The 27,847-nt window shown below is 37.9% G+C and overlaps 2 protein-coding genes and 1 long non-coding RNA gene across 3 annotated transcripts; 2 read left to right on the top strand and 1 right to left on the bottom strand.

Moving 5' to 3' along the window:
* The first annotated feature begins 338 nt into the window (after nt 1-338).
* On the top strand, nt 339-4,578 carry LOC127351523 (uncharacterized). Its single transcript, XR_007880907.1, has 2 exons — nt 339-793; nt 925-4,578. It is a non-coding gene; the product is annotated as an uncharacterized LOC127351523 (long non-coding RNA).
* A 1,522-nt stretch (nt 4,579-6,100) lies between these two features.
* grpr (gastrin-releasing peptide receptor) lies at nt 6,101-16,328 on the top strand. The gene is made up of 4 exons (XM_051379111.1): nt 6,101-6,879; nt 12,193-12,544; nt 12,937-13,050; nt 13,696-16,328. Exons 1-4 carry the CDS (start codon nt 6,509-6,511, stop codon nt 13,975-13,977), a joined length of 1,119 nt encoding a protein of 372 aa, XP_051235071.1. The 5' UTR covers nt 6,101-6,508; the 3' UTR covers nt 13,978-16,328.
* Nucleotides 16,329-20,694: 4,366 nt separating this feature from the next.
* On the bottom strand, nt 20,695-27,682 carry vegfd (vascular endothelial growth factor D). The gene is made up of 8 exons (XM_051379120.1): nt 26,583-27,682; nt 24,481-24,682; nt 24,268-24,388; nt 23,416-23,485; nt 23,067-23,194; nt 22,860-22,975; nt 21,709-21,874; nt 20,695-21,292 (listed from the first exon to the last, which is right to left on the bottom strand). Exons 1-8 carry the CDS (start codon nt 26,694-26,696, stop codon nt 21,274-21,276), a joined length of 936 nt encoding a protein of 311 aa, XP_051235080.1. The 5' UTR covers nt 26,697-27,682; the 3' UTR covers nt 20,695-21,273.
* Nucleotides 27,683-27,847: the final 165 nt, after the last annotated feature.

Here is a 27,847-nt window from a genome sequence, read left to right as displayed (position 1 = left end):
TTTATGTTAAGTTCTATGTACGTGTTTACATAATACATAAATTCACTGATATTATTTTAATTCCAGAGACATGCTCATCAAGGCAAGGTTATGATTGCCAGAGGGAAAAGAAAGTAAAAAAATATATAGCCTATACTACAAAACATTTTAAGGAAGCAGTAGATGAATGTTTAAGAGGGATTTGAATCATATTTGCCCAATTAATCCTGATCAGTCTTAGAGACTGAATGAGATTGAATGCTTATCATAGCTACCATCCTTATCTCTCATCTGGTGTTCCTTATCTAGTAGAGGACTTAGTAGAACAAAGAAATTTGAATAAACGTGACCTGTCCTGTCCCGGCACAAGGCCAAATGCAGAATTTGCTGAGATTGGCAGTTCGATTCTTGGCTCCTCCAGTCCACCTGTTGAAGTGTCCTTGGGCAAGACACCGAACCCCAAGTTGCCATGGATGCTGTACATCAGTGTGGGAATGTGTGTGTAAATAATTAGGGCTCCCTCATGAGTTCCCTCATGGGTTGGCAGTGGCACCCTGGTAGAGCCTGCCATCATTGTGTGAATGGGTGAATGATAGACATGTATTGTAGAGTGCTTTGAGTGGTTGATAATACTAGAAAAGCACTATATATGCAAGAATAATCCATTTACCATATTCTTCACTGTGTCCATCTGTACTTTACACAGCACAGAACCTATAGTTGTGCATTACCTGTGTGATCATGAGAAGGCTGAAGAACCAGGAGTGACAAGATATCACCGGCTGCTGGGGTGCAGCATTAAACCAAGGGTCAGGTAGGCAAGCAGAGGCAAAACATACAGAGAATGAAACCAAGTTCACATCAGTCATAATAAGAATATTATGTAAGAATGAATGTATGTGTAAGGCTGTTGAGTAATATTTTGCATGTCTATGCCTCCAACAGTAAACTGGCTAATATTGTGCGTAGGGACTTGGCTTGGGAACCGGAGGGTCACCAGTTCAAGTCCCACACACCACAAAATATGGAGTGTGGACTGGTAGCTGGAGAGGTGCCAGTTTCACCTCCTGTGTGTGTGTGTGTGTGTGTGTGTGTGTTTACACATTATTTGGATTAGGGTATTTTACGGTTCCGTTTTTTTTACGGGTTTTTTTCTTACAGTGTATGACTGAATACGCCCCAAGTTGAGTGCTTTTCTGGTGTGGAAAAATAAATACTTTTAAACAGGAAAACATGCCCCTTTCATGAGTAGAATGTGGCATAAAAATATCAGATTCTAGACATTTTGGTAAAATATTATTTGCTTTATGGCAGAAAGTTAGATCAATAGGATCTCATGTTGGTCTGTAATATGCATACAGTAAGCTACTGCTTGATATTTGTCCTATCTAACTTGGGCTAATGGTTGATCTGTGATCAAGATTATTAGATTATTAGAATATTTAGAATTTAGATTGGTAACATTTACATGAGGACCACCTCATAACCACATAGATAGAATAATGATAATAATTAAAACATACACTGAGATAGCAACCACATCCCAATTGTTGCTTGTTTATTGTGGTATCCAATTTCTGTTTCCATGGAAAGCTTTTTGGCATTTAGTGCCATTTCGTTTCGTTTGTACCTTTGTCTCCCAAATTGGCCTGCTGTAACCACTGGCAACCACTTTCAAAAGAAAATGGGCTCATTTGTGCAGCACTAGACAAAGTAAAAAACGTTTTAAAAGAATGATATCATGTTCTTCCCTGACTTGTTGACAACTTTAAGTAATGTATGCTATCTACAACTACACATTGATTTGTTATCTTATTTGAAAAGCTTAATTAATAAAATTATGATCATCATTATTGTAATCCAATCAAAGTGTGTCAAACCATCGGGTGGCATTGCTGATACTGGGTTCATGATTGTCTGCCCAAGGATGTTGTAAAAGTTTGTGGTTTGGCTTCCTGAAACTTTGTCTATATAGACGCAACCACTCTCATCCTTTAGCACATTAAAGAATTTCCACTCATGCAACATGAGCATAAGAAATTGTGTTTGTAGATTGCAGATATTAATGATAATTTAACATTTTAAATGAGCATGATGTATATGTTTCAAATAAGCCTCTTTTGTAACTCTCATAAGTGTCTCACTGTGACACTTACGGCATATGTATCATCACTGACTGGCGACTGTGAAGCAGAGATGAAGAATATGCTGCCTTAATATAGTCAATGCTGGAGGCTGTAAAGGTTTTATCTTATCTTATCAGCTTTTTATTTGTCAGTTAAAAGGTTTCCTGTGACCTGTTGAAGCCTGCTACCTCAATTCTGTACAAGAGCTTCACTGTGGCATTTTGTGGCATACAGTACAACATTACAGGCAGGAGATCGCAACAAAAGATAATTAAACTGTGTATTTCCGCTGTAAAATTAGGCAGCATGAGTCTGATTATAGTGAGAGCATCATAACCTCTTTTGCGTGATATTTCCGTGACATTTTGGGCTACAAGAGTAACCTTTTCCTTGTGTGAATAATTAATTTCATTTATTGTATTTTCACAAAGCCAGAAGCACTTTTATAAGGTTTAAAGGAATCAAAAGACGATTGTTTGCTTGCATACATTTGTGCTTTTGCCACCCATGCACAGGTGATATATATATATATATATATATATATATATATATATTGTATATTTGTATGTATGTGAATGAAAGTACACAGTTTGTACTTTATCCAAGCCACCCTCTTACCTCCAGGTTTCTTTTTCTCTCTCTCATCCCCTCCTTCTCCTCCACTTAACACTTTATTATCTCTTGTGTTCCTGGAGGTCTTATCTTGCCTCCACATGATGACGCTGGGCCCCGCAACACCTTTTATTTGCATTCTAATACAAACCAAGCAAAATTGCCTGGCAGCTCTTGACGAGCCACTGAGATAAAAAGGGATTAGAGGTGTTTTTTCTCTGTGGCATATTACACCCTGCTGATTACTGGTCATCGTTGTTTCTGTTCCTGTGTCTACAATGTCTGTGTTGACAATACATTTCAGTGCATCACCTGTAAGGGGTCTTTCATAGATCATCTCTCTACTTGAGCGCCTGCTGATGGACTGTAAGCCCTTTTTCATCTGTGGTACCTGTGAAGTTCCATTATCCTGAGGCAGTCGAGGGTCCATAGACACATCACTTTATACAGAAGCCCCCTGGGTTATTGCAGGATGTGGAGCTACCAGGAGATAAGGTAAATTCAACCAGTCAGTCTGTGAAAATACTACATCCCATGGCCTTCACAGGAGCATAACATGACTCACTCTCTGGTTAGTGCATCTCAACCATTTTTGGACTATATTCACAGTTTCAAAAGCCTGGATCTGAACTGACCTCAGACTCTCATAGGGCCTTTCACGAGAGAGGAGAGTTTCTCCTACGCACTTATAGCTCGATCTTATTCCCAGGTATTCAAATACAGATGCGAGCGGTTTTCAGTTTGTTGCAATCTACTACTTCACAGCTAGATGTCACTAAATCCTACAAAAGATGTAAGAGCACAATCTACACTAATAATATTAACGATTAAAGTTGTAATGGTTAAACCTGCAGTCGCCCAAAACCTTTAGGAAATCTAAATGATGATTTTAATATACTTAACTTAATTTACAGAAATGCTAGCTGTGTGACTCTATGGATGGCAGTGCTAATTGGTCAGTCCAACATGTTGGCTCTGACAGAAATATTTAAATAACTACTAGATGGATTGCCATGAATGTGGTACAGATATTTACATTCCCCTGAGGACTTACTGGACTTTTCTTATGGTGCCACCAACAGGTCTAAGTTTTTTCTCTTATACAGTGGAACATGGTGGTGGTTTGGTCGATTTAATTGGTTGGGAGTGAGTTGCTGCCCCGAGGCTAAAATCAAGTGTGAGATCGTCAGGCGGGTTAGTACAGCGTCAGCAGTGACAAGCAATTGTTAACATCGGAGCATTATGCTGAAGAGGGAGCTAAACTGGAAGGAAAAGCTTTCAATTTATTGGTCTACTGGGGATAAGCAAGAACACCATTATCTGTATCTGTTCAACCACCTGTGTAGCCTGCTGCCAACACAACCCAGTCCTGGATAAGCAGTAGAAAAAGGATAAAGACAATGAAATATCTTAAGATGAGTGAACACTGAACAGACTGGCACAAAATGTTTGGCTTTCAGAGGCTAAAGCCTAATGACTTTGACCCTTGACTTTCTTTTAGCATCATCATGAGGTTGAAATTTGTAATTTTGAGTGAAATCTCTATCTTACTGGATTGAATTGTCATGAAATTTAGTATGGAATTGAAAATTATGAGTTTCAAATTTTCAAAATTTGCAGTACAACCTGCAAACTTGGCATAGAGAAGTTTAGAGGTGCAGTCTATTTTTGTGGTTGTTGGTCATTGTCAGTGGATAACCAAGCTCAGGTCTAATTGCAGTATTAAGTACTCGGAATAAAGGCATGTAATTTTCCATTAAAGATATTTATTGCCAGGGCGCAAGGTTATAGACTCCCCTACACGTGTGTGTGAGTGTATGGGATTCTTTTTTGTCTATTAATAAAAATGCAAAAAATCACAGCTTTACAGTGTATTGCATTTCTTTTGGCATTTTCTTTTCTTATTCTTATTATATTATTAAATAATTAAGGCCATAGGAGTAACATACAGAGTGCAGAGGTCACAAAAGAGGCTCATTTTACTTGCCTGCAAATAATACCTCTTTTTCTGTTTATGTGCAAAAATATATCTCTGTCCCTCAATCACAGTTACAGGTTGGAAGAAAAACTCATTAAACAGAAGTGGAAATGTTTAACTATGTATTATATTATGTATTATATATATATTATATTTTAAACCACCTGCTGAGTTAAGCTACGCTTCTAGTTCTATGAGATTATAGTCACTCATACAAAGAAAGAAATCCTGCCACTGGCAGGTTTTTTCACTTTGCAGTAACACTGTAATAGTAATTCAGTTCTTTTCAATTTAAAACATATGTATCCCCATCAGGGTCATTTCTAATGACAGCTTACAATAACGCAGACACACACATAAAGGGAAAAAAACAAAAAACAATAGTTAAGAGGTTATATGGATTTCCAGCTATCCTGAATAGGAAGTATTAAAGAAGCTATACAGATCAATAGTAAATTAAAGACTTGGAATAATGATCAAGTTTAAAAAGCATAACAATGCCCTGAATTGACTCAGTATGCTCATTGATTTCCTTTGAAGAAAATAAAGAAAAAATAGTTCTTGTTTTGCTCCAGCAATCTTTAGACAGATCTTAACTGTAATTTCTTATTCTGTTTCTCTAATTAGCTATGTGCTGTGAATCCCTCATGTAAAAGGTCAAAAGACTCAATAGCAAATTGCTAAAATGACAAAAAATAACTGCACTGCACTTAAGTTTCAATAGGATGTACTCCCATGCTTAAGGACCATCTCTGTATTTACATCCCATGTTAATTGTTTGTCAAATGCTGAAGCTAAATGTCAATACTCTTAGCAGGTGTACCACTCTCTGTGACATCATCTCTGTCATCAATGGGAACATTTATGGTTTTAGATACATTGAACTCATACACTGAAGATTTATCATTGGAATGCTATGATCCAGTTTTTGATCCTGCATGCAGGTGAAGCAAAAACACATCCTGGTCGTCTATAGGGATTTAAGACACTGACCATGTTATTGTAATATCCAGTCGGGGGCCTTTGATGCTTGTCATTCCCCATCATTCTGCCATTATTTCATCCAGCTCTCTATGTAAATAAATATTTAAAAAATACTGCAGTGCTGTCAGAAGGTTTAACTAGGTTCCGTACAGTGCCTTCTGAAAACCTGCAGCAGCTTTTAGTGCCACTTGTAACAAAATAATTGGACTAGTGATATGATGCTAAAAGTGAACAGTACCCTTCTCCCTTGGATGGATGGATGGATAGATAATAAAAGTAAATGCAGGACTGCAATCACTCAGTCCTTACAAAGAGTATAGAATATAGTCAGTTATAAAAGCTAAAAGCATGTTTCCATTTTGATCCAACATTAGAGGAAAAACAGAAAAAAGTAAGATAGAAGAGATAAGACAGATTTAAAAAAAAAAAAAAAACATGACAAACAAACACAGCAAACGTTTTTTTTTTATTTTACCAAATGCTGTAGACCGTTTTAAGCATTAATGATAATTCTCAAATTGAGCTTTCTCTATCATACTTCTAAAGAGTTTACTGTTTTCTCTCTTAAATTCAATCCCACTGACACATATATTGATTGGTGCATGTTGTGTACCGCTCAGCGCACTGGGTGGCAGCAGCTATAGCGGACCCCCACTCTCAAACACTGAGGAGGACGTGCACACACAACTCTAAAGTTGAAATTGTCACCACAATAGTTGTGCTTTCTCTCTGAAACCCCACAGGACCTGTCCGCATCTTCTCTGAGTTTGAACTTGTATTTAAAAAAAGAACATATCTCGAGCAGTCGATTGGTTTTACGGTGGTACAGATGGAGCATCTATACCCAAACGCGTCGCGCAGCGTCACTTCTCTCCAAAGCTCGGCAGGGACGATGTGGTTCACCGGCGTGGCCATTGCTTCTGTTTACGGTGTAATCGGCGTCTTGGGGCTAATCGGCAACATCACGCTCATCAAGACTTTTTGTTCTGCCAAATCCATCCGCAATGTGCCGAATCTCTTCATGTCGAGTCTTGCGCTGGGGGATGTTTTACTGCTGGTGACCTGCGCTCCGGTGGATGCCAGCCGCTACCTGTCAGAGGAGTGGCTGTTCGGGAGAGTGGGATGTAAAGTCATCCCCTTCATTCAGCTCACCTCGGTTGGGGTGTCTGTGTTCACTCTCACAGCCCTCTCTGCTGACAGGTAGGCTACGGTTTTTGTTGTTATAATAATCTTATTGACCCTGTAATTAATGATTTAAAAATGGTTTATATGGCAGCCACATGATACAATTCTAATGTTGTTTTTGTGATTATAAAAACAGGGACACGCCAATATATATATATGAAATGGATGTTTTATCAGTATAATGGAAAGCAAATATTTAACCGTGTATTGATCAGGGGAGTATTACGCACGCTGGAGCTGTGTGCTTCTGTTTAAGGCTGCTGACACGTGTACAACGATAACGGCAGTGCATTGCTAGGCCTGCAGAACCAACCAATCATCAAATAATTGCTGTCAATTAATGATTTCAAACTTTTGTTCTCAAATGACATTAAGATGACTATTTAGGTGTAAATAACTGTCTCAGTCTGGAGGAAAATGTTTCAGTGGAAAACTTAAATGTAGTTACAGGTCTACAATGTTTGTGTGCGCTTAAAAACATATATATATATATCAGAATGATTTCATAAAAATATCACAGTAAGCATCCGTTTAAAACCTGAGAGAAAAATAATCTTGGATCAGCCCTCGAAACAGAAAGTAAATACAACTAATAAACAAAAAAATATTGTTTTAATCACGGGTAAGTGTGATGTGTGAGCATGGGTTAGTGAAAGTCCAACCTGTGCGTGTTTTAGTTCTTCATCTTGTCATCTCTGGTAAAGGGTAAATGGACCTGTACTTGTATAGCGCCTTTCTAGTCTTCCGACCACTCAAAGCGCTTTTACACTATGTGCCACATTCACCCTTTCACTCAGTGATGGCAAAGCCCATCGAACAGAAACTAACATTCATACACACTCACACACCGATGCACGGCCTCGGAGCAATTTGGTGTTCAGTATCTTGCTCAAGGATAATTTCTGAGCAACAGCCGCTCCTAGAGTCTCAGATGGAAATAATGACAATGATGCGTCTTTTTTGAGCTGTAGGATTAAGATTTCAGTGGTTAGGGGTTCGAATCCGACCTGCGGCCCTTTGTTGCGTCATCTTCTCTCCCTTCCCTTTCTTTGCTGCATCTCTTCAGCTGTCACTATCAATTAAAGGCAATAACTATATACACACTATACTTTACAGATTGGAATTGTAAAATATTACCAGCAGCAAATATATGATAATGTTATTATAGATTAAGCTACACAGCAGTAAATAAAGAAACTGACACCACATTTACCAGTTCGGACATTAAAATGTGCATTAATCGATCAAATTATAGATTGTGATCCGATAATATAATATAGGCTGCATTATTCTGAAATTTTGCATAATGCATACTTTTATGTTTGGTATATTCTGATGCTTTTAATTTTACTTGTCTTCAATGCAAGAGTTTGACTTATATTCTACCCTGTTATATTGCTACTTTGACTTGAGTAAATAACTACTTGAGTACTTCTTCTGCCACTGGTAAAATTGTACTGCCAAACATTTTTGATAGCGACAATATCAGCTGTACCTGTGCAATAAGGTAAGTCATTTTGCATTATGCTTCAAGTTTCTTCAGAGTACAACCTGCAAACTTGTCATAGATGTACAAGTGCAACGCTATCTGTAATGTGAACACCATTTTGACATATGAACAAATTTGGTACTGTTTTTTTTCTGGTATCAATCTTCTCATCTAACTCTAAGCAAGAATAAACATAATTCCCAGTGTATTTTTGTGGTTGCTTGTCATTGTCAGTGGACAATCAAGCTCACGTCTAATAGTGGCAATCAGCTCTCGCAATAAAGGCATGTGAATTTCCATCACAGATATTTACTCAGGGCCCAAGGTTATGGATGACAAACTATTTGTAATACTAGGGCAGCTAACTATTAACTAGCATTATTTGCAACCAGGATACTCTGTACTTTAACTTGTGATTTGGTCACATAAAATTGTCAACACAAACCTTGGGGAAAAAATTTACTGTATTTCTTGTTATCAGCAACATATTTGATCTTTATTGGTATTTTTTGTGGTCTCTGCTGTATGCCTGGAATGGTAAAATGTTTGCCCTTTGGTAAAACCAAAGTTTAAATACAATATTTCCACAATTTCTCAATATTTCCAACAGACTGCACCCACCACTACCTGCCATAGCTAGCACAGCGGAGAAGAAGAGCAGAGTGGAGAGAAACGCCATAGAGGTGCACAATGGGTGGAGCGGCTGGTTCCCAAAGTGTTTTCCCTATTCAGAATTACCATTTCAAATATTCCAAATATATATCCTCACACTTACTGTATTCTACGTTTATTCGCTTGGACAAGCTTCTCTGTGTTTTATTGGAAATCAATAATGTTAATTCCATGCTGCAGCAACAGGATGGTGCTCAGCATGTGAGTGAGAGTTGATGCATCAGGGATGACATGGCTGCCGGAGAGTGTTGATGGGTCTTCGCCAACATTTCACATTTCATTAAACCCTTGCGATGTTTTGATAAGCCCAGAACTAAGTTTGTTGCTTTCTGACATGCCATACTGTTTCCCTTCGCAAGAGCTGTAATGGTTTGATAAAGGCAAAATGTTTGACAAAACAGCATTAAAATGAAGTACTATAGTGCTGCAGATGTGCCCTGGTCTACAAATATTCTCCAGATTTAAGAAAGAAAATTCATTTCCATCAACTTCCATAAATCCTCATGAAAGTCATAGAAAGAAGATGCTTCTTATCACTGCAGAACTTGCCTGAGAATCAGGAATGTAAAGATATATTGTGAGACAGTTAAATCGTGATACAAATATGTGAAGATTCCAAATCGGTGAGATGAAAAATGAATTGGTATAAAAGGATTATGTAATTAGGTAAAAAAAATATAAGGGAAAATATATTATGTCAATTTTTTTTACGTGACGTCACTTTTTTCTAACTGAGCCCCTCGCACTTAAAACCAGTAAAAAGAGTTCAAGAAAAACAAAAATAACCAAAACTGCTGAACAGAAAATGTTCTTCTTATACGACCCCATTGTTTTCTGTTTTCTGAGTCTTTAAATATCTAACTATTAATCATTTGGGGGTGGTATAAAACTACAATATTTCGCTCCAATGGGACATGTAATGAAGTAGCCTGTTTATCTATGTATTGTCAAACACAATACAGTGAGAGTGGCAGCATGCAGGCCGCTGGACTCACAATGTTATCTGACCAGTTATATGTTGTTCAAGGCAATTGTTTCAATTGAGTACAGCTCTTATAATTGTCCTTGTGTTAAGTGATCTTTACAAAATGTATTCATCATAGGTTTTTATGGTGGCCTAACAAAACACAACAACAAAGAACAAAGCACAAGACAACAACCCCTGTGGGGCTTGAACCCCATATAACACAAGGTGTTATCTGTCTTCACTCCGGTATGAAACTACAGTGATGTGATGTGTCGGACCAGTCCAATCTGCTGCAGTATTAGCACACTATGTGTGCAGGCACGGACTGCATCAAACGTCTCCACAGCTGCTAAAGCCGACTGACAGCTGATCATCAGAAACAACAACATTGTGTTTTGTTACATGTTTTGTTTCCTACTTTCTGTTATGTTTTTGATTTGTTGTTGTGTTTTTTCCAATCCGCCATAGTGATATGCACTTCGGGGCCACCGTATATATTTTTTGTAATCATAAACTACTGCTGTAGACACAAAGACACAAAGAGTGGAGGGTAAGGTCAGGGTAAAGTAAAATAAGATTAAACTAGAAGGGTGCACTCAGTAGAGTGCAGACCCCTGTCAGGTGTGTCCCGGCTCCTATACAATTAAGATGGCGGCCGAGATAACAAACAAAGGGATTTATTCATCTCATATTGTGTCTACCTTTATTGGATCATAACATATCACATATGTAATTAATCCACAGATGCTATATATATAGACAAATAACTGTAAAATGACTAATACTACTGATGTCCTGCAGCAAATATTACACTAAAGGTGAAGATAATAATTAGATATACTATGGAGGTTAAGTGGGCAAAGAAAAAAGTACATGAGTGCTTTCAGTATATCCTTCCTTTCACCAGGTTTAAACCAGTTCAAATATTTTAATAATCATTACTCCCTTCACTTATTCATAACAGCATCAGGTTGATGTTATCTTCTAGATAAGCCTTGTTTTCTTTACCCCTCATTTTCTTTATTACTTCTTCAAGTTCAACAGGAGTGATACTTTTACCTTTAATCCTTACTAGATCAGTTCTAATTATTAAGAAAAGCTTTTTGGTTGCCAGACTGACAAACATGTATCTGTCTGGTTTTTATTCTCCTCTTACATAATACTTGCTGTAATTGATTGCTTTGTGCTGATTGAGTATGACCCTCCAATGGACCATCTGTCAAATAGTCAAATTAATTGTTTTAAGAACTGACTTGTCAACATTCATAATTGACAGATTGCCAGATGACTTGCTTATTTTGGCTGGTGGTTTATATACCTTTGACATTCTGAATGTTTGTTATTATTAAGGTAGATTATGATGAATTTTGTGCTTTTATTTTATACTGTTATCATTATTATTATTAGTTTTATGTTATTGTATATATTGTAGAGAGAGAAACCCATGACCCTTGGTAAAAAAACATTGTACACACACCGAAGTTGAAGCTGATGCTTTATTGAAACAATGCAATAAAAACTTGAGGGTGTAATATCAACAACTCTTAAAATTCCACCTCCACTCTACTGTTCTCTCTTTGCTAAAGCAGCTATAATCCATATTTTTATATAAACAATAGATAGTGAGTACTTGTTTGTAAAAGGGTTTCTTGTACAGTGATGAACTCACAGAGAATAATCTTCAACTCTGCAGTTTCCCATACAGAGCTTTGATGTTAATATATTATCTATAATAATTTCAGCTTATTGGTTCGCCTTTACTAAATCTCATCAGCATCAACTTTGGCTGCAGCAGACACTGTACACTGCCCAGCATTAAAGCAGTAAGATATTTCCTCCAGGACTAAGTTGAATACTAAATTTACAATTAACAAGTGCCCAGAAATGACTCAAAATGAATAATATTGATACTGTTTGTCCGCTTTACCATATTTTTTACCAATATTTTATTTTCAGCTTGTTAACACTATACCACACTGACCAAAAATAACTAAAATGCTAAAAGGGCAACACTTTTTACGTTATTATTTTAACATTTGGTGTCCATAAAGTGAGTGAGAGTCAGTAAGATAACCATAAAACTATCTATCTATCTATCTATCTATCTATCTATCTATCTATCTATCTATCTATCTATCTATCTATCTATCTATCTATCTATCTATCTATCTATCTATCTATCTATCTATCTATCTATCAGGTATAGGGCCATTGTGAAGCCCCTGGATATCCAAACATCAAGCACCACTACCAGCATTGTCCTGCGGGCGGCGCTCATCTGGCTTGTCTCCCTGGTCCTGGCTATTCCTGAGGCCATCTTCTCTGACCTCCACACTTTCAACGTCACCTCCACTAATGAGACCTTCGTCACCTGTGCCCCATATCCCCATGCTGGGGAACTGCACCCTAAGATTCACTCCATGGCGTCCTTCCTCATTTTCTACGTAATTCCCCTGCTGGTCATATCCATGTACTACACCTTCATCGCCCGGAGCCTGTTGAGGAGCGCCTCAAACCTGCCTGTGGAGGGCAACGTGCATGCAAGACAACAGGTCAGTGTTAAAACTGTCAATACCAGGGCCGTAACCCGATAATACTCAGGTCATGAGTTTATTCAGCTAATTCAGTTTTCCAACTTTTATAGTATTATTTACAAATGAAGTACTCAATGGTTGCACCGGTTACAACTTGAAAGTGCATTACTAATACTGAAATAATGAAAAGGGTCATTCTGTTTCATTTCCTCTGATACTCTGAATACTTTTGCTGATAGTATGTAGAATTCTGAATGAATATTATTTTTACCTTGTTGTATAGCTACTTTAAGTAGATCTGAATATATCCTTAATCACTTACTTTGTTGAATGTGTTTCTATTAAAAATAATGTCTATTGTAAAATAGCATTGCTCCTTGGATTTGACGTTTTGTTTCTACAACCAACAGGTTGAATCAAGAAAGCGCTTGGCCAAGACGGTGCTGGTGTTTGTTGGTCTGTTTGCAGTATGCTGGCTTCCCAGTCACGTCATCTACTTATACCGCTCCTATCACTACTCCCAGGTAGACAAAAAGCCCATCTCTATATTTCTAATAGAGCATGCCTGTTTATTTGTTTCTATCTTTTTTATACACTGGACTAGTGTGACTCACAGTTACTTCTGTTTATTTCACAAAAAAAATTTGTATTTGAATTTATACTGGAAGTTGGCTGTTAGAAATCAATAGAACAGCTTAATTTACTGTTTAAATGGTTTTCTACAGCCATGTATTCATAATATGTATAGGTATAAGTTTAGCTGCCCAAAAATATATATACAACATTACAACAACATTTGTAACCTAATGTTTTAACCATGTACCTAAATGAATTAAGTGTTACATAATGGTCAAGGTGGAAAATACAAGTCAGAATTTAATTGGGCCATGTAGCAGGATTTCTCTTTAAAAACTGGAGGTTGTGTAGACAATGGGAAGAAATCTAGTGTCTGTTAAAAATAAAGACAAATTTATTGACGGCCATTAGCACATTGGGACATATTGCACAACTACTAAAATAGCTTTCTGTTTTTATCTTTTGGGAGCACATTCATATCCAAATAATGTATTTGTTTATATCTCTAGTATGTCTATTTCTCTCCATCTTATTAACCATTTTTTCCTCCACCCTCCACCCTTCACCCTCCACCCTGTCTTTCCCCCCACCAGGTTGACACTTCCCTGGTTCACTTTGTGTGCAGCATTGTAGCTCGTATCCTGGCCTTCACTAACTCCTGTCTCAACCCCTTTGCCCTTTACCTGCTGAGCAAGACCTTCCAGAAGCAGTTCAACCAGCAGCTGTGCTGTTGCTGTTGTATGATCTTCAAACGCTCCTTACAGAGCCCGTCACATTATAACACGCGGGTGACCTCTGTCCGCAGCACACATCACTCCATGGCGAGTCTAAGCATGATCAATGGCAGAAGGCTCTATCAGGAGGATTGTGTGTAAGGGACAAGATGTTCTAACTGCCAACTAACAGCAGCATCTTGGTCAAGGTGTCTGTTAAAAAGAAAGAGAGAAAATTGTAAAGCATGCAAGTCTATGGCCATGCTTTCGAAACTTGTTATTTCAGTTCCCTACATAATACAATAAGACTGTTTAGTACGATATCAATTAAAACAATACATGTCCATTCAATCGATTGCTCTTTTGGTGATGTACTTATGTATTAATCACTGAGTTATACTTGTAGTTTGTAAAATATCTTTATTTACTACAAGCTATCGGCTAATTTCAGCATGCGAACATGTTCACAATCGTCATGCTGATGTTAAGCCTGTGTTTACTATGTTCACAGTCACCGCATAAGACTGTGAATACAGTCTCTAGTACCTGGATGGTGCACTCATAACCGTCAAAAAGTTGAGTGTGGAACGCTGGACACTTCTTATCCCCAGTGGTTACCATTTTCGCTACGTAGTGGAAGGGGCAAATTACAGTTTCTGTGTAATTTCCACCTTGTAAGAAACGGGGGAAACACAGGCAATAAAAAATAGAAGCAGGTAAATTTTTTATTAATATCGTGAAGAAATCCAGTGAAAAATAAGCTGATATTGGTGCTTGATCCGGTTGCAATTTGAGGTAAAAGGAGAAGGTGACACGGTAAAATGTTACGATTGTCATTTCTGGCAAGTGTGCAATAGTCGTGCTCGATTTGAGACGACACTATGCTGTCAAAATTGCCGCACTACGCAAGTAAGTATGTAGTGTGCATTGTGTACTGTACTAACAGAAGTATTCGAATTGAGACACATCATTAGTGTAGCATATTAGCATGCTAACATTTGCTATTGCTAATTACAATCCATGCAGCATTATTATAGTTTTACTTTAAAAAGTATCTACTGTTACTGTAAATTAGTAGGCTAGTATATAAATTCAGTTTTGATAAGACACAGCTCCCACAATGACACAATGAGTGTCCCTTTAAGGGTTTCATCCAGGCTTACAAACTCGGACAGAGGTGCCAAATTTGCAATAGGAGTGACATGAAAGAGTAGCATTTACCTTCTGTGAACAATAATCATCTCTAATGAAGTTATATTATGGAGGTGAAAGGATATATTTTTAGTAGAAACCAGTATTAATCTTTACAAACACACTAGGGTCACTAGTACCAAAACAATGGCGCTTCAAGGAGTCATGGACCACATCTAAATAATAAAAAATAACTTTTTTTCAATTGATAAAAGGGATCAAATGCTTTTGCATTATGTTGCCAAAAAATGATGGTTCGCTCTAATATGTGGTATTGGTTTATATTCTTATGGATATTGATATAACATTCTGCCTGCACCCTGTTGCTGTATTTGTATATATATTTTTAAATATTAGATGCTGTGATAACTGTGACATTGAAGTGTACATTCAGAGATGTATTTTAAATGTTAGCTGTCGTCTAGTTACAGAATGTTTTTGCAGCTGTGTTGTACACAGTTTGAAAAATTAACCGTGATTGTAAATGTATGTCTTACAAATCGAATTTGTATTTGTGTGTTTGTGTGTGTGTGTGTGTGTGTGTGTGTGTGTGTGTGTGTGTGTGTGTGTGTGTGTGTGTGTGTGTGTGTGTAAACACAATTTACATGAAGTTCTCTGGGAAATTAATCAGACACTAAGTCTGTCTTTAGCTTAAACATATTGCACCATGAATTTTTCTTTCCAGTAGAAAGACACATAATATGAAATCAATAAAAATGGCTGTCAAATTACGGTGCACTATATCATTTTCTACATTATATAGCGTAGTGAAAGTGGAGCCTCATGTGCGCCTTTGTGCTTTGGTTATGTTAAGAGTCTTAGTACTGTTGACTGTGTATACACCACATAGTTCTTGCACCACTGTGTTCACTGGACATGATTATTCTGCACTGTCACATGCTAGATTTACAGGCACTATATTACACGGCAATGTCCTAATTTGGTGTTTCACAGAGGGAAAGGATCATGCCCAGGTTGTGATGAGTGGGTGTATAATTCAGTCTGGATTCTGTTTGTTTAATTGTGATGTAAGCGCCTTGCCAAATTTCTGTCCTGCATGGTCTCAACCATCTACTTAACATGTCATCTTTAGGGTCAGGCTGATTCTGTGTAAAGTCTGGAATGTAAATAAGGATTTGTTATTATCTTTTTAATTTAAGGAATGAAAGACACACACATTAAGACTAATAAAAACACATTACTATGTCATGTGTTTGAAACCCATTTTAAAAAAGTCTTACAGGAATCCTGCAGAAGAATGTTAAGGTCCTGCAGGATTGTTTAAAGACCATAAAGGAATTCCATAGGAATTCCCTAACTTTCTGCAGAAATTCAGGAGGATTTTTTTTTTCCTGCAAATCAACATTTTTGTAATAAATCAAGTTCATTAATTTTTTTTTAAGATCCCCTCCAGACATATTTAAGACATATAAAACTACTTAGCTAAATAATAATTTGTGTTTGTTATGTTTTTTTGCACAAAAAATAAATTACCTAATTAGAAAGTCTTACTCCTTCAACCTCATTTTAATCTATAAAAAGACATATACATATATCTCTTACTTCATTGAAAGGTCCATTCAGTGTACTGAATGTTTCAAGTTTCCACATCACACTTATGTGTAGGTTGCATACCTGTCCATGAATCACAAAACTATGTAAAGATGTTCAGTGTAAGGTAAAAAATAAACAAATTGAAATAAAAAAAATCTTTTTATTTGCCTGACAAGAGGAATACACATATAGATAGAATAGAAATTGAAAAACATGTATAACAGTGACATGTTAAAGCAATAAAACAGTAAATCTTTTTGCCTTTTTTCTCTCTCTTGAGAACTTGTTGATAGCATATGAGAAGGTGGGATTCACATCTTATTGACTGTGAAGTTCAATAAGATGTGATTTTGGTTCTCCATTAGATCTTTCAGTCTCATTGAACATGTCTCAACGGGAGGAAAGAAACTAAAAGCCAAAACACTTCCACCTCCCTGAACTCCTCACACAGTAACTCTAAAGGTCAGTGTTGTGTTGTACCTGTTCACTGAGCACAAGCAACCAAATACAAAGTGTCTGAACTATCAAAGGACATCAGAGGACTGAAATGTCATCATGTTTATTCCACAGTTGATGCCAGAGTTGCTTTATGGGAAATGTATCACTTTTAGTTTAGAATCGGTGACATCAGGGCCTTTTTTTTACAGCACCTCTATTCATCTTTTAACACAGTAATAACAAAGTGAGTCTTGTGTCTGTTTTGTTTGAAGCTCTGGCTACGTGCCATGGGTAATTTCCTACAAATGAAGCTCAGTGTAAGTTCAAACAGGACCTTCTCATTATTCCTAATCCATTCACAATTCTATCATTCTCCTTCTTAATCAGCTGATAATGGATGTTTACTCTTTCAGTTAAACCAATCAGACTAAGTAACTATCTCCTCCAGCCAATCATGTTGCTGCTGTCAGACTTTTAATCCGTTCTCCTTTCTGTTGCTTTCAGCTGTCATTTCAGTGCGAAATCATTGCGACCCTCCTCCACCCCATTCACCTCCAGTTGAAATCTTAGTCGTTTTTATGTCTTTCATTAGATGTTTTGGTAAAATGGTAAATGGACTGTACTTGTATAGTGCCTTCCTAGTCTTCCAATCACTCAAAGTGCTCACACATAAAAGACCCATTTCTCACTTTGGCGTAAATTAAATCCACCCAACAACCTTCATTTCAATTTAATTTGAATTTGAAGATGTTCAAATGGGTTCTTCTAATAAAGAACAAGAACTAAATGAAAAAAACTGTTGAATTAATGTCTGTGGATTATGTTTGTTTGTACTTTTCTGTTTTGATGTACCTTGTCTTTTATTTATTTTTTTACTATTATCGCTTTGTATTACATAATAGTAATGGTTTTATTAAGGACAAAGAGTCGAATAATACAAAGTGAAAATGGCTGTGGCGTTTTCATTTTATTTGTGACCTCATTTCCACAGCTTAAAAATCTTTAGCTGTAATAGGTTTGTTGCTGTTGGTTGTGAGTGAAGATGGGTTTTCATCTATAGTCTGTGTCATTTGTTATTTCCGGCATTTTGATGTTTCTTTAATGTGTTTTCTGACTTCCTTAAAGAAAACTGTTCCATGATAAAGCATCATTTTCTTTTCACCCACATGCTGCATTTGGATAAAATTACAGAAGATATCCGTGCACTTTGATATCCTATAATATGCAATTGCATGTTCCTGACAGCAAAAAATTAAGGTTGTAGCCATTTTTTGCTATTAAGACACCTTGGAGGCTTTAACACAAACCCAATTATGTCCAGTGTCTTTGTGACAATGTGTGAAAATCTCACATAGGTCTTTCAGATGAACTGAAGGTGCCATGAATAGCACAGACCTTTTCTCTGGGCTAGTGACATAAACATCAGATACAGCCATTATATTAATTATATTAATACTTCAGCTCCAGTAAGTCCCTTGTAATTTATACACCATATAGACAAAAGTATGTGGACACTTGGTTTCCTTTCATGTCCTAGTTTTCACAGTTTGGTGTTGAAGAACTTGCACCAAGTCCTGACCTCAACCCTATCCAACACCTGAGGATAAATTGGAGTACCAATTGGTAGCCAGGCCTCCCACCCCCACATTGGTGCCTGACCCTGAAGATAGAGACTGACTCACCACGGCCTCAAACGGCCATTTGTGTTTTCTTCATTTGCCACTAACAGGTTCTGCTTGGGTTTTGTAGGGCAACCAACTCCTTATGATGTGTGGGTGGGTTGGGAAGGGCTTAGAAGAGTGATAAAGCAGAAAGACAGGTGGAAAGTTTTGCATTGTGTATGTTCAAATTACCTCTACTCGGATTTATGGAGATCATGGTCTTATATTATCTAATATTTACACTCTATGACTATGCTCTTTCCCTTCTTCAAAAATAAGTGTAAGCCAAACAAACTGCATTGAATTGGGATTTTAATGTTAAAGAAAATATAAAATCAGGGATGGATATTATTCATTTTCTTTTTTTAACAGTGACAATCGAGTACTCTAAGAAACCGTGAGTAACAGTGAGAAAACAGGAGTACACAAACAGTGCAGCAAGGGGGAGACAAAACTCCTTGTAACTTTAGGCATGTTTAGTATTTTGTATCATCATATAATCTGGAATATGCAGCATTCAAATAATTAATAAAATTTTTGTTTGAAATATAATGCAAAATCCATTTTTGTTCCATTACCACTATGACAGGATCAGCTTGAAGTCCTATGTGATGACTTAAAAGTGAGAGCGGTTCTACCTGTTGTCAGGGTGAGTGGTAATGTCACTATCGGAGCAAGCTCCCAGAGAAGAGCTTATTCAGTCACAAAGACCTTTATTAATGTATCCACTGGAGCTCTGAGACATGATGACGTTAAAACATAATGGCACCTTGCCATTTTATGATGGGTGTGAAATTGATTCTGATGCCAACAGAAGGAGGGAGGACATAAACTGTACTGCATTTTATTGATTTGCAGCACTGCCTGGGGGGAAAAATAGACTGGAAATCAATACATTCACCAGGCAACAACAATAAATGAAGCACATTTACAAATGACGCACCTTTTTTTATACAAAGCTGTATTTACAGTCCACTCTGTCTTCAGAAAAGCTGTGTTGTCCCTTCTGCAGGTCTTCAAACATTATGGAGTTTCGCCTGGAAGCTCAAATACTGAAAACGTATCAAAACATATGGAGACATAGATTTCAGTCTTCTCTGCCACCATATTGCTAACAAAACAAATCTCAGATACTGAAGAGATACCAATGTGACAGATCTCATGTCAGCAAAACAGCTGCTTGTACAGTGTCCTTAAAAATATGTTTTATTGTCGTACGACATTGAATAGAATTAGTTTTAATGTGGCAGATAAACAGGAATTAAATTATTTAATGTCAAAGAGTAAAAATAACTCTAAAAAGTGATGAATAAATGGCAAAAAAATACAAAATCCTTGTTTGCAACAATATTCACCCCCTCAGTACATTAGTAGATGTACCTTTAGCGGTTACTACTTTTTAGGGAGGTGGGGGGGCTTTTTGTCTTTATTTGATAGCATAGCTGAAGATAGACAGGAAACGGGGGAGAAGAGGTGGCCTAAATTCATTCTATTTTGCAAAACTGCTCGAGCTCTGTCAGGTTGCATGAGGATCATGAGTGAGCAGCCTTTTTTCATATTCTCAATAGGATTGATACCTGGACTCTGACTCAGCAGCCACTCGAGGACACTGATGTTGTTGTTTTTAAAGCACTCTTGTGTAGCTTTATCTTCTGCTCATTGTCTTAGAAAGCAAACCTTCTCCCAAGTCACATGCTCCAGAATTCCCTTTATTTTGATGCCATTATTTGACCCGCTACCCCACAAGGCCTCCAGAGGGGTATATATACCATTTATTTATTATATATTATTGTTTATTTATTTATATTATAACCTCTTGAAACCCCTTGACTAATTATGGGACTTCTAAAACAAATTGGCTGCACCAGTGATCACTTAGTGTGTCTTAGTGGTGATTTTGTGTCCCATTAAAAAGGGATTCATCCTTGAAAAGAGGTGTTTTGTGTTTTACATTTGTAATGGATCCAAAAAAAAATATTTTTACTTCCTCTTTGATTATTGTGGTGTAAAACAATAAAACATGAAAACTACAGAGGATGGTGAATATTTTTTATAGACTTTGTATAAAAATGAAATCCAAGAGACAAGTTTATCAGGTTACAATACCATTACCATCTCAAGTAACAAGACTTAAGTTATCGGGTATTGCTCACTTTACAACTTCATTTTTCATGACAGGATTTAGCAGGCCTTGTTGCCCATGAAGCATGAAACAAGGTTCACTTTTTTAATATCAAAAATTGTGTTCAAACCTTTAAAGGTAAACTCAACATACATGTGATTACTTTGAATAACAAGAGTGAAATGTCCATCACAAGTTAAGCAGTAATCCATAAACTGAAAGCAAGTTAAAATTATAAAAATATTCTTTTAATATAAACTACATGTTCAGTGCACAAGAGAACAAATGTACAAATTATAATCTTTACGCATTGATTGGACATAAGGTAAGCATGTTAAAAAATCAGTTAACATGGTCAAATGAGTTAATATCATCTTAATTAGTTAAAGTGATCAGCATAAATAGGACTGTAAATAAATTATGAGCCTTTTTTCTCTGCCTCCAAACATCCTTGGCGAGCAGGTTGTCGTAATTTATTCCCCCAGTGGACTTCTACTTGGGCCATTTGCATCTGTGAAGAAAAGAGGGCTCATTTAAGGGAATAAAATATGCATGAATTGAGACACATTAGAGCTGCGAGCCGCTCTGCTAGCCTTCACCCTGGATGAAAATGAGATCCGCAGGAGTTTAAGAAACTGATCACCTCGTTTCTTCAGTTCATCCTGAATGTCTGAGTAGTTGCTGAGAAATACTGCTTCAACTATTATTTTAATCCTCTCACCTTTCCTATTTCCCCAGCACCTGTTTAATAATTTTATTGTTCCATTTTCCACTAAACATTTCTATTTCACTTGTTGCTAATGACAAGGGCATGTCCAAGTATGTATTTTATGTTTCTAATATCTCATATGAGCAAAAACTGCAGCATTTAAAGAAAGTCCATGGTAAACAAACAGATTATTATGTTAAAGCCTCTTCCTGGCCCACCTGCAGGAAGCTTGATCGAAACGCTGATGCTTATGGGCACAGATAGAAGAGTTGAGTTGACAGCGATGGATTGGTCTTGGCTGGAGAGTCGATGCAGGTCTAGATAGACAGTCACACCGCTCCACGTCTATCTCACAGTCTGGCATCCATGAACTGAGTGGAAAGTCTACGCAGGAAATAAAAATGGCGCATTAGAGTCACAACGGCATACATTTCTTCTCATCTTGTAAACTGAGACTCCATTTGATAACAAGTCAGTTTGGTTACACTTGGATAATGAATCCAAATACAGTATCTTAACTTTAATGTTATCAGTAAGGTAAGTAAGTAAACAATTTTAAACAAAAGGTTTACAATTTATAATTATAATTATATAATTGTATAATTCCATATGATATACCTGGTTAATATTTTCTTCTAATATCACAAAGACAATGCTGCAACATGTTGATGTTTAGCAAATATAATCTTAAACATGTTCACATAACACAAAGCACAGCTAAGACTCAGGTATTTAGTCTGTCTGCTCACAATTGTATGCCTAATCCATCCAGTAGTGGTTAAGATATTACAAAAACACTTTGATTTCCTGGTTTAATAATTGCACTCCTATGTCACTGTCAAAACAGTTTAAAACAAAAAAGTATCAGAATCAATGTCGAGTCTTTTTTTATTCCATGCATTCTTCTTTCTTGTCAAAACCTTGACAACGTGACCTCCAACAGTTATGTCAGAGTGTTGGGTGAGTTATGCTTGTATCAATTGAAGTAGCCTCAAACCACTAGCCTTAAGCAGAGATGAGGATCGGGCTAGAGGCCTCTTAGCTCACTTCTTTTTAACTCCAAATCACCAGATTATTTAAAATGTGTTAATTAGTTAATTTATGTCTAATTGTAAACAATCTTGAACAGTGTCATAGCACTGATTTTGGGAGCACGTGGTGAGGAATTACACATAACTCCTCTTAAGTATCAAAAGTAAAAATAGTTGCAGAAAAATGGGACCTGTTTGAGTCTATATATTAAATAATGATACAAATATATATATATATATATATATATATATATATATATATATATATATATATATATATATATATATATATGTTTATACTATTATACTACCACTCACACACACACACATACACACACCTGGTGCACTGGAAGGGTATGGTATGCATCTGTCAGTTGAACAATCCCAAATCAACCCACTGGCACAAAGTCTCCTGGAGTCCTCTGCCTCTGACAGCTGGCCCATCGGAGAGCAGCTGCCAATGAACCAGATGGATTAGAACAGAAAAAAAACAACATCATATCAAATTCACTTGAGAATAAGATTGAAGAAGCCTTTAGACTCACCCGCTGCTCCCGTGAGGTTGAGCATTACGTCGTATTATGGCAGGCTCCATGCACCTGCACTCTGTATGATTAGCTACTTTTATTAGCACAGGCTCTGGTACAAACTTGAATGGAATGACACTAAGGACCTGAAGTGCACAGAAACACACACACACACACACACACACACACACACACACACACACACACACACACACACACACACAGACATTAGTGTGAGAGTGTTTGACTGCAAAAAAATAAAAATGGTGCTGCGGTTGTCATATTCAGAACCTCAGAAAAAGGTTAAATAAGTCAAAAAGGGTTAAAGAGATCAAAAGGCTATCCACTTAACATCTGAGATACTCACAGTTTTATTCACGTATACAGTAGTTGTGTTTCTGCAGGTGACACCCTCTTGGTTGCAGCAGCCACTGCACCTATCAGTAGGAAAACAAAATTATATCTGGGTAAAGTGATGTGCGTGGCAAAAAACATAGTAGAACAGTTCAAATGAAACAACAGGGGGAAACAGCTAGCCGCTAGCCTGGCTCTGTCCGAAGGTAACAAAAACCTTCTACCAGCACCTCTAAAGCTCACTAATGATCACAAACTAAGGGGCCTGACTAGCACATTTTTTGCAATGTTGTACACATTAAAGGACCAGTGTGTAGGATTTAGTGGCATCTAGCCATGTTGTTGCCCATTGCAACTCATTTGTTTCACCCTCTCTTTCCAACTCAAGGGAGAAACTCGCAGGAGAAAATAGCATACCGCCCTATCTAGAGTGAGTGTTTGGTTTGTCCATCCTGGGCTACTTTAGAAACATTGCAGTCTAACATAGCGGACTCAACAGCCCACGGTGTCTGTAGATAAAGATTTCTATTCAGGTGATTATACTACTACTACTATTATACTATTGAAAACATACCTATAGATATTGTATTCCATTTCTGCCAATAGACCGTCCTAAATGTTACACATCGGACCTTTAAAGAAACAACTTTTATGACTGATTATGTTAAAACGATTTAGACGTGCTTGAAGGTGGATATGTTAACTTTGCACAGAACCAGGCTAGTTGTTTCTTTTTTCGGGCTTAATGCCAAGGACATACACAATTGACTGCTGAGAGGTTTTGTGTTAGGTACAATGCAGGGACAGCAACCATAGCACTGAGTTTAGTAAAAATATTAAAGTTCTCGTTTCATGTAAAACAAACCTGTGGATGGACACACAAGGTGGCTTGAAGAACATTGAGGGGTCGGTGCCCAGCTCCTTGGCCACGTCAACACACGTTTCCCTTGGCATGCATTGGGTCCGCTGCCACTCTTCATCAATAGCTAAATGGGAGACACACAATGCTCATAACCACATCAACACACATACACACGCAAACTCACATGTAACATGTACTGTGTGATGTTTATCCAACCTTTAAGTATTTCCAGGCTGTAAGATTCTGCAGCGTAGCGTGTGGAGCGGTGTGAGCCTACTGAAGGTGGAGAAGAGAGGTTCTCTGGCTGCTGTAGTCTCAGACGACACTTCCACAACTTCCAGTCAGGAAAGTCTGCGAGCCTCAGCAGTTCATCCAGGCTGGAGGCTGACCGCACCTTTCTTTCCCACTGCTTCGCTACCTGCAGGGATTAAATCAATCATCATTTAATGTTTGTTTAATTTGTACAAAAGCCAGTCTTCAGATGGAAGTTGCTGCTCCCTGCCAAGCAATGTGTTTAGGGTATTAGCCAATCACTTGTTCCCTCATTCATTACTTCCTAATAGACAATAAGTACTTAGTTATTTTGTGTAGACACTGACAGCTGCACAGCACTAATATTTATGTTACATTGTGGAATTTTTGAGGCCACTACATCGTGGATGCATTTCACATGCCAAAATGGTGGGAGGAAAATGTAGTGCACTTTAGCATTGTCACAGTGAGCACATTAACTCAAAATTCTGCTGTGTCTAAGAACAGCCTCACATATGGCTAGAGTCTTGTTAGAAAATGAAATATTATAAAAAAAATAAAAATAAAACAGCCCCGGCTCAAATGAAATGCATTTATCTACATTATGTGCTTTATTTTCGGAAAACATGTGGCTTAGACTGAGGATGAGCTGATATGACATTTGCTGTAGTGTGGAGTGACTTGGAGCACTTGGCCTGATGTCACACCCATTAGTCAGAGTGCGATTATCAACAGCTGCAGCAGCAGATTTGTGTGTCTGCCTTTATACCTCTCTGTCTCTGAACACTGCTCATTCTAAAGTTCCATGACCTTGCTACCAAAGCGTATGCATTTATATACAGTATAAGAACGACATGCCATCTGATTTAAACCCAAGACATCTGAAAACCAAACTACCAGCGTGCACTTTGAGAGAGGGCAGCGGTGCTATTCACATTTACACACGCACATACATACTGTTCAAAGTATCAAATTATCCTTGGCACCTCTCCATACAGAGGGGAAGACCTGTGATTCAGGGGTGGGAGAACATCATAAAACCGCCTGTCATGCTACCGCAGAAAGGCAAAGTTCCCATGATGACATAAACCAGAACAAAATGGAAGCAGAAAAGATTAGACCTATATGGTTTGGATAAGATATGTGATGAAATGCACAGTAATCTCTTGCACTTCATTTAAAATGATGTCCCAAGTGAAAGTTTTTTACTGTTTTGTTTCTGTTTTAACTTGTTAGACTTTGAAGAGCGAAGGGTGTGATCTAGAGAGGAGAGGAGAGGATATTGGTAAAATGTAGGTCTTCCCAGTCTCATTTTTGAGGCGGGAAAGCCTCATACCAGATGATAGGTCTACAACCGGGGTGGAGAACAGTCATGTAATATTGCACTTGTCTGCACAATGTTTGCTTTATTTCCTCTGGACAACTATAATGATCTGAGCCCTTTGATGTGTGTTACAGAGCAGAGGGTGGGGCAGGTTAGCTGGCTGACTGCTTCCACTTAAATCAGAGAAACAACAGAAAATTGGGAGGTTTCCCAATTTCTACTGAGGGATATAGCCACTAATGAGAAACAGAAAGGGAGAGTGACTGTGACAGAGATGGGGGGGGGGGGTGAATGACCACTACAAAAAAGCAAATCAATTTAAGCAGAAGTGAGAAGAATAGGGTTGAGGTGGTTCAATAATCCTTCTGACGCAGATCCTGACGTTGAGGTACAGTTCCTCTCTTAGCCACATGCAAGCACACACATGATTATTGACAATTTTGGCTTCAGTGGACAGACCACAGTCAGCACAACTGGTCAAGACTGACATTTATGAGATAATAAGTGAAAAGAGGTAAGAGGCTAAACACTGTAAAAGTGAAATCAAGCCCTGAATGCATCAGGAATAACAGAATAATGCCGTGATGTAATTTCTGCCCTCTGGTTAGATGTTAGATAATAAATTAACGTTATGTTTAGTACCAAGGGGAACATGTCAGACATCAGCTACAGAAAACGATTGCAAGAGGCTTCTTACGTTTGATACATATTACATACACTTAAAGCTTCATGCCACACTTACCCTGCTTCCTCCCTCCCTGTGCATGCTGTGGCCCACGTTTATCCAGCTCAGCTCCACCACCAAAGTCACCAAGCAGGATATTCTGCACAGAGTCCGTTTCATCTTCATCATCATCCCTTGGCTCTGCTTGCTTTCTCTGAGAGGCACTCAGAAGTATGGACTTTTACTCCTTTTTATGCAGGCAGGAAGCACTTAAGAGCTGGCTGCTTTTCTGACTCAGTTTCCCAGACCAGCTGAGTCCCTCAGACCACACACACTCAGTCCTCTCAGAGCAGGTATGTGCAACACAGACTCTTGATCTTCCAGCTGCACAGTAGAGAGTGTGTGTGTGTGTGTGAGTGTGTGTCTAAGCCAGACGTAACCTGTCACAGCAACCCAGACACCCACGAGCCAAATGGAGAAGGCTAAAGAGGCTTTAAAACATGCACCTCTTAGTCTTTGATGCAGAACCTGAGGTGTCCAGTTAAATACTGAGGCTACTAGAAGTTAGAAGCTGAAAATTACCTTAGAAAAAATGAAAGTCAAGCTCCCCTTGAAGACGTCTCATCAGCACGCTCTCTTTTGTCCAAATGGATTGAAGGCCTGTGAGATATTTCAGGGCCCTAGCTAGATTATCTAAAAAAAATCCTCTGTGTTCAAATGCTTTTTTTCTTTATTTTCCCACTTCCTGACTGGCTGACTTCTGGCTTCTTTTAACTGCTAATTTCAGTGCTTACAATATCAAAATATGTTAAACTTCCCCTGTCTCCAGATCCTACTGTGGTTAGTCCGTATAAAAAGGCCCTGAGGTGCAAGAGTAGCCACACAATTCCTTCCTAGAAGATGTGTGCTAACTCTGAAAAAGAGTGCTGAGAAGAAATGAGAAGTTTTGGTGTCTGCCCTTATGTCTCTCCCACTGCTGCTGGTCGTGCTGCCTCAAAGCTCGCCTTTTTATTTGCTTGTGTGTTCCCGTCTTCCTTTTTTAATGTCTGTTTGTCAAGTGATCAAGTCCCCTGCCTGTTAAATCCCCTATCAGTGTCTTTTCCTCTGGACACAGCCGTAGAGCCGTAACATGTGTTTTAAATGTGATCCAGACCTCTGCAACATGTGAGGGGAAATGGGATGCCGGCACCACCCCTGTCCCGCCAATACCCCACCCACTCGCCCATCCAGGCCCATTTGACTCAGGATGTAATCGGCCAGGAACATACATAATGGAGGAAATATCAGAACAATATTCATAATGTGTATGCAAATGAGGAACAGCAGTTTGGGCATTATCTGCT

The sequence above is a fragment of the Dicentrarchus labrax genome, unplaced genomic scaffold (assembly GCF_905237075.1).
Source record: "Dicentrarchus labrax unplaced genomic scaffold, dlabrax2021, whole genome shotgun sequence".
NCBI classification, from domain to species: domain Eukaryota; kingdom Metazoa; phylum Chordata; class Actinopteri; family Moronidae; genus Dicentrarchus; species Dicentrarchus labrax.
Note: the sequence above shows the minus strand (reverse complement) of the source record. Positions and strands in the feature narration are given on the sequence as shown.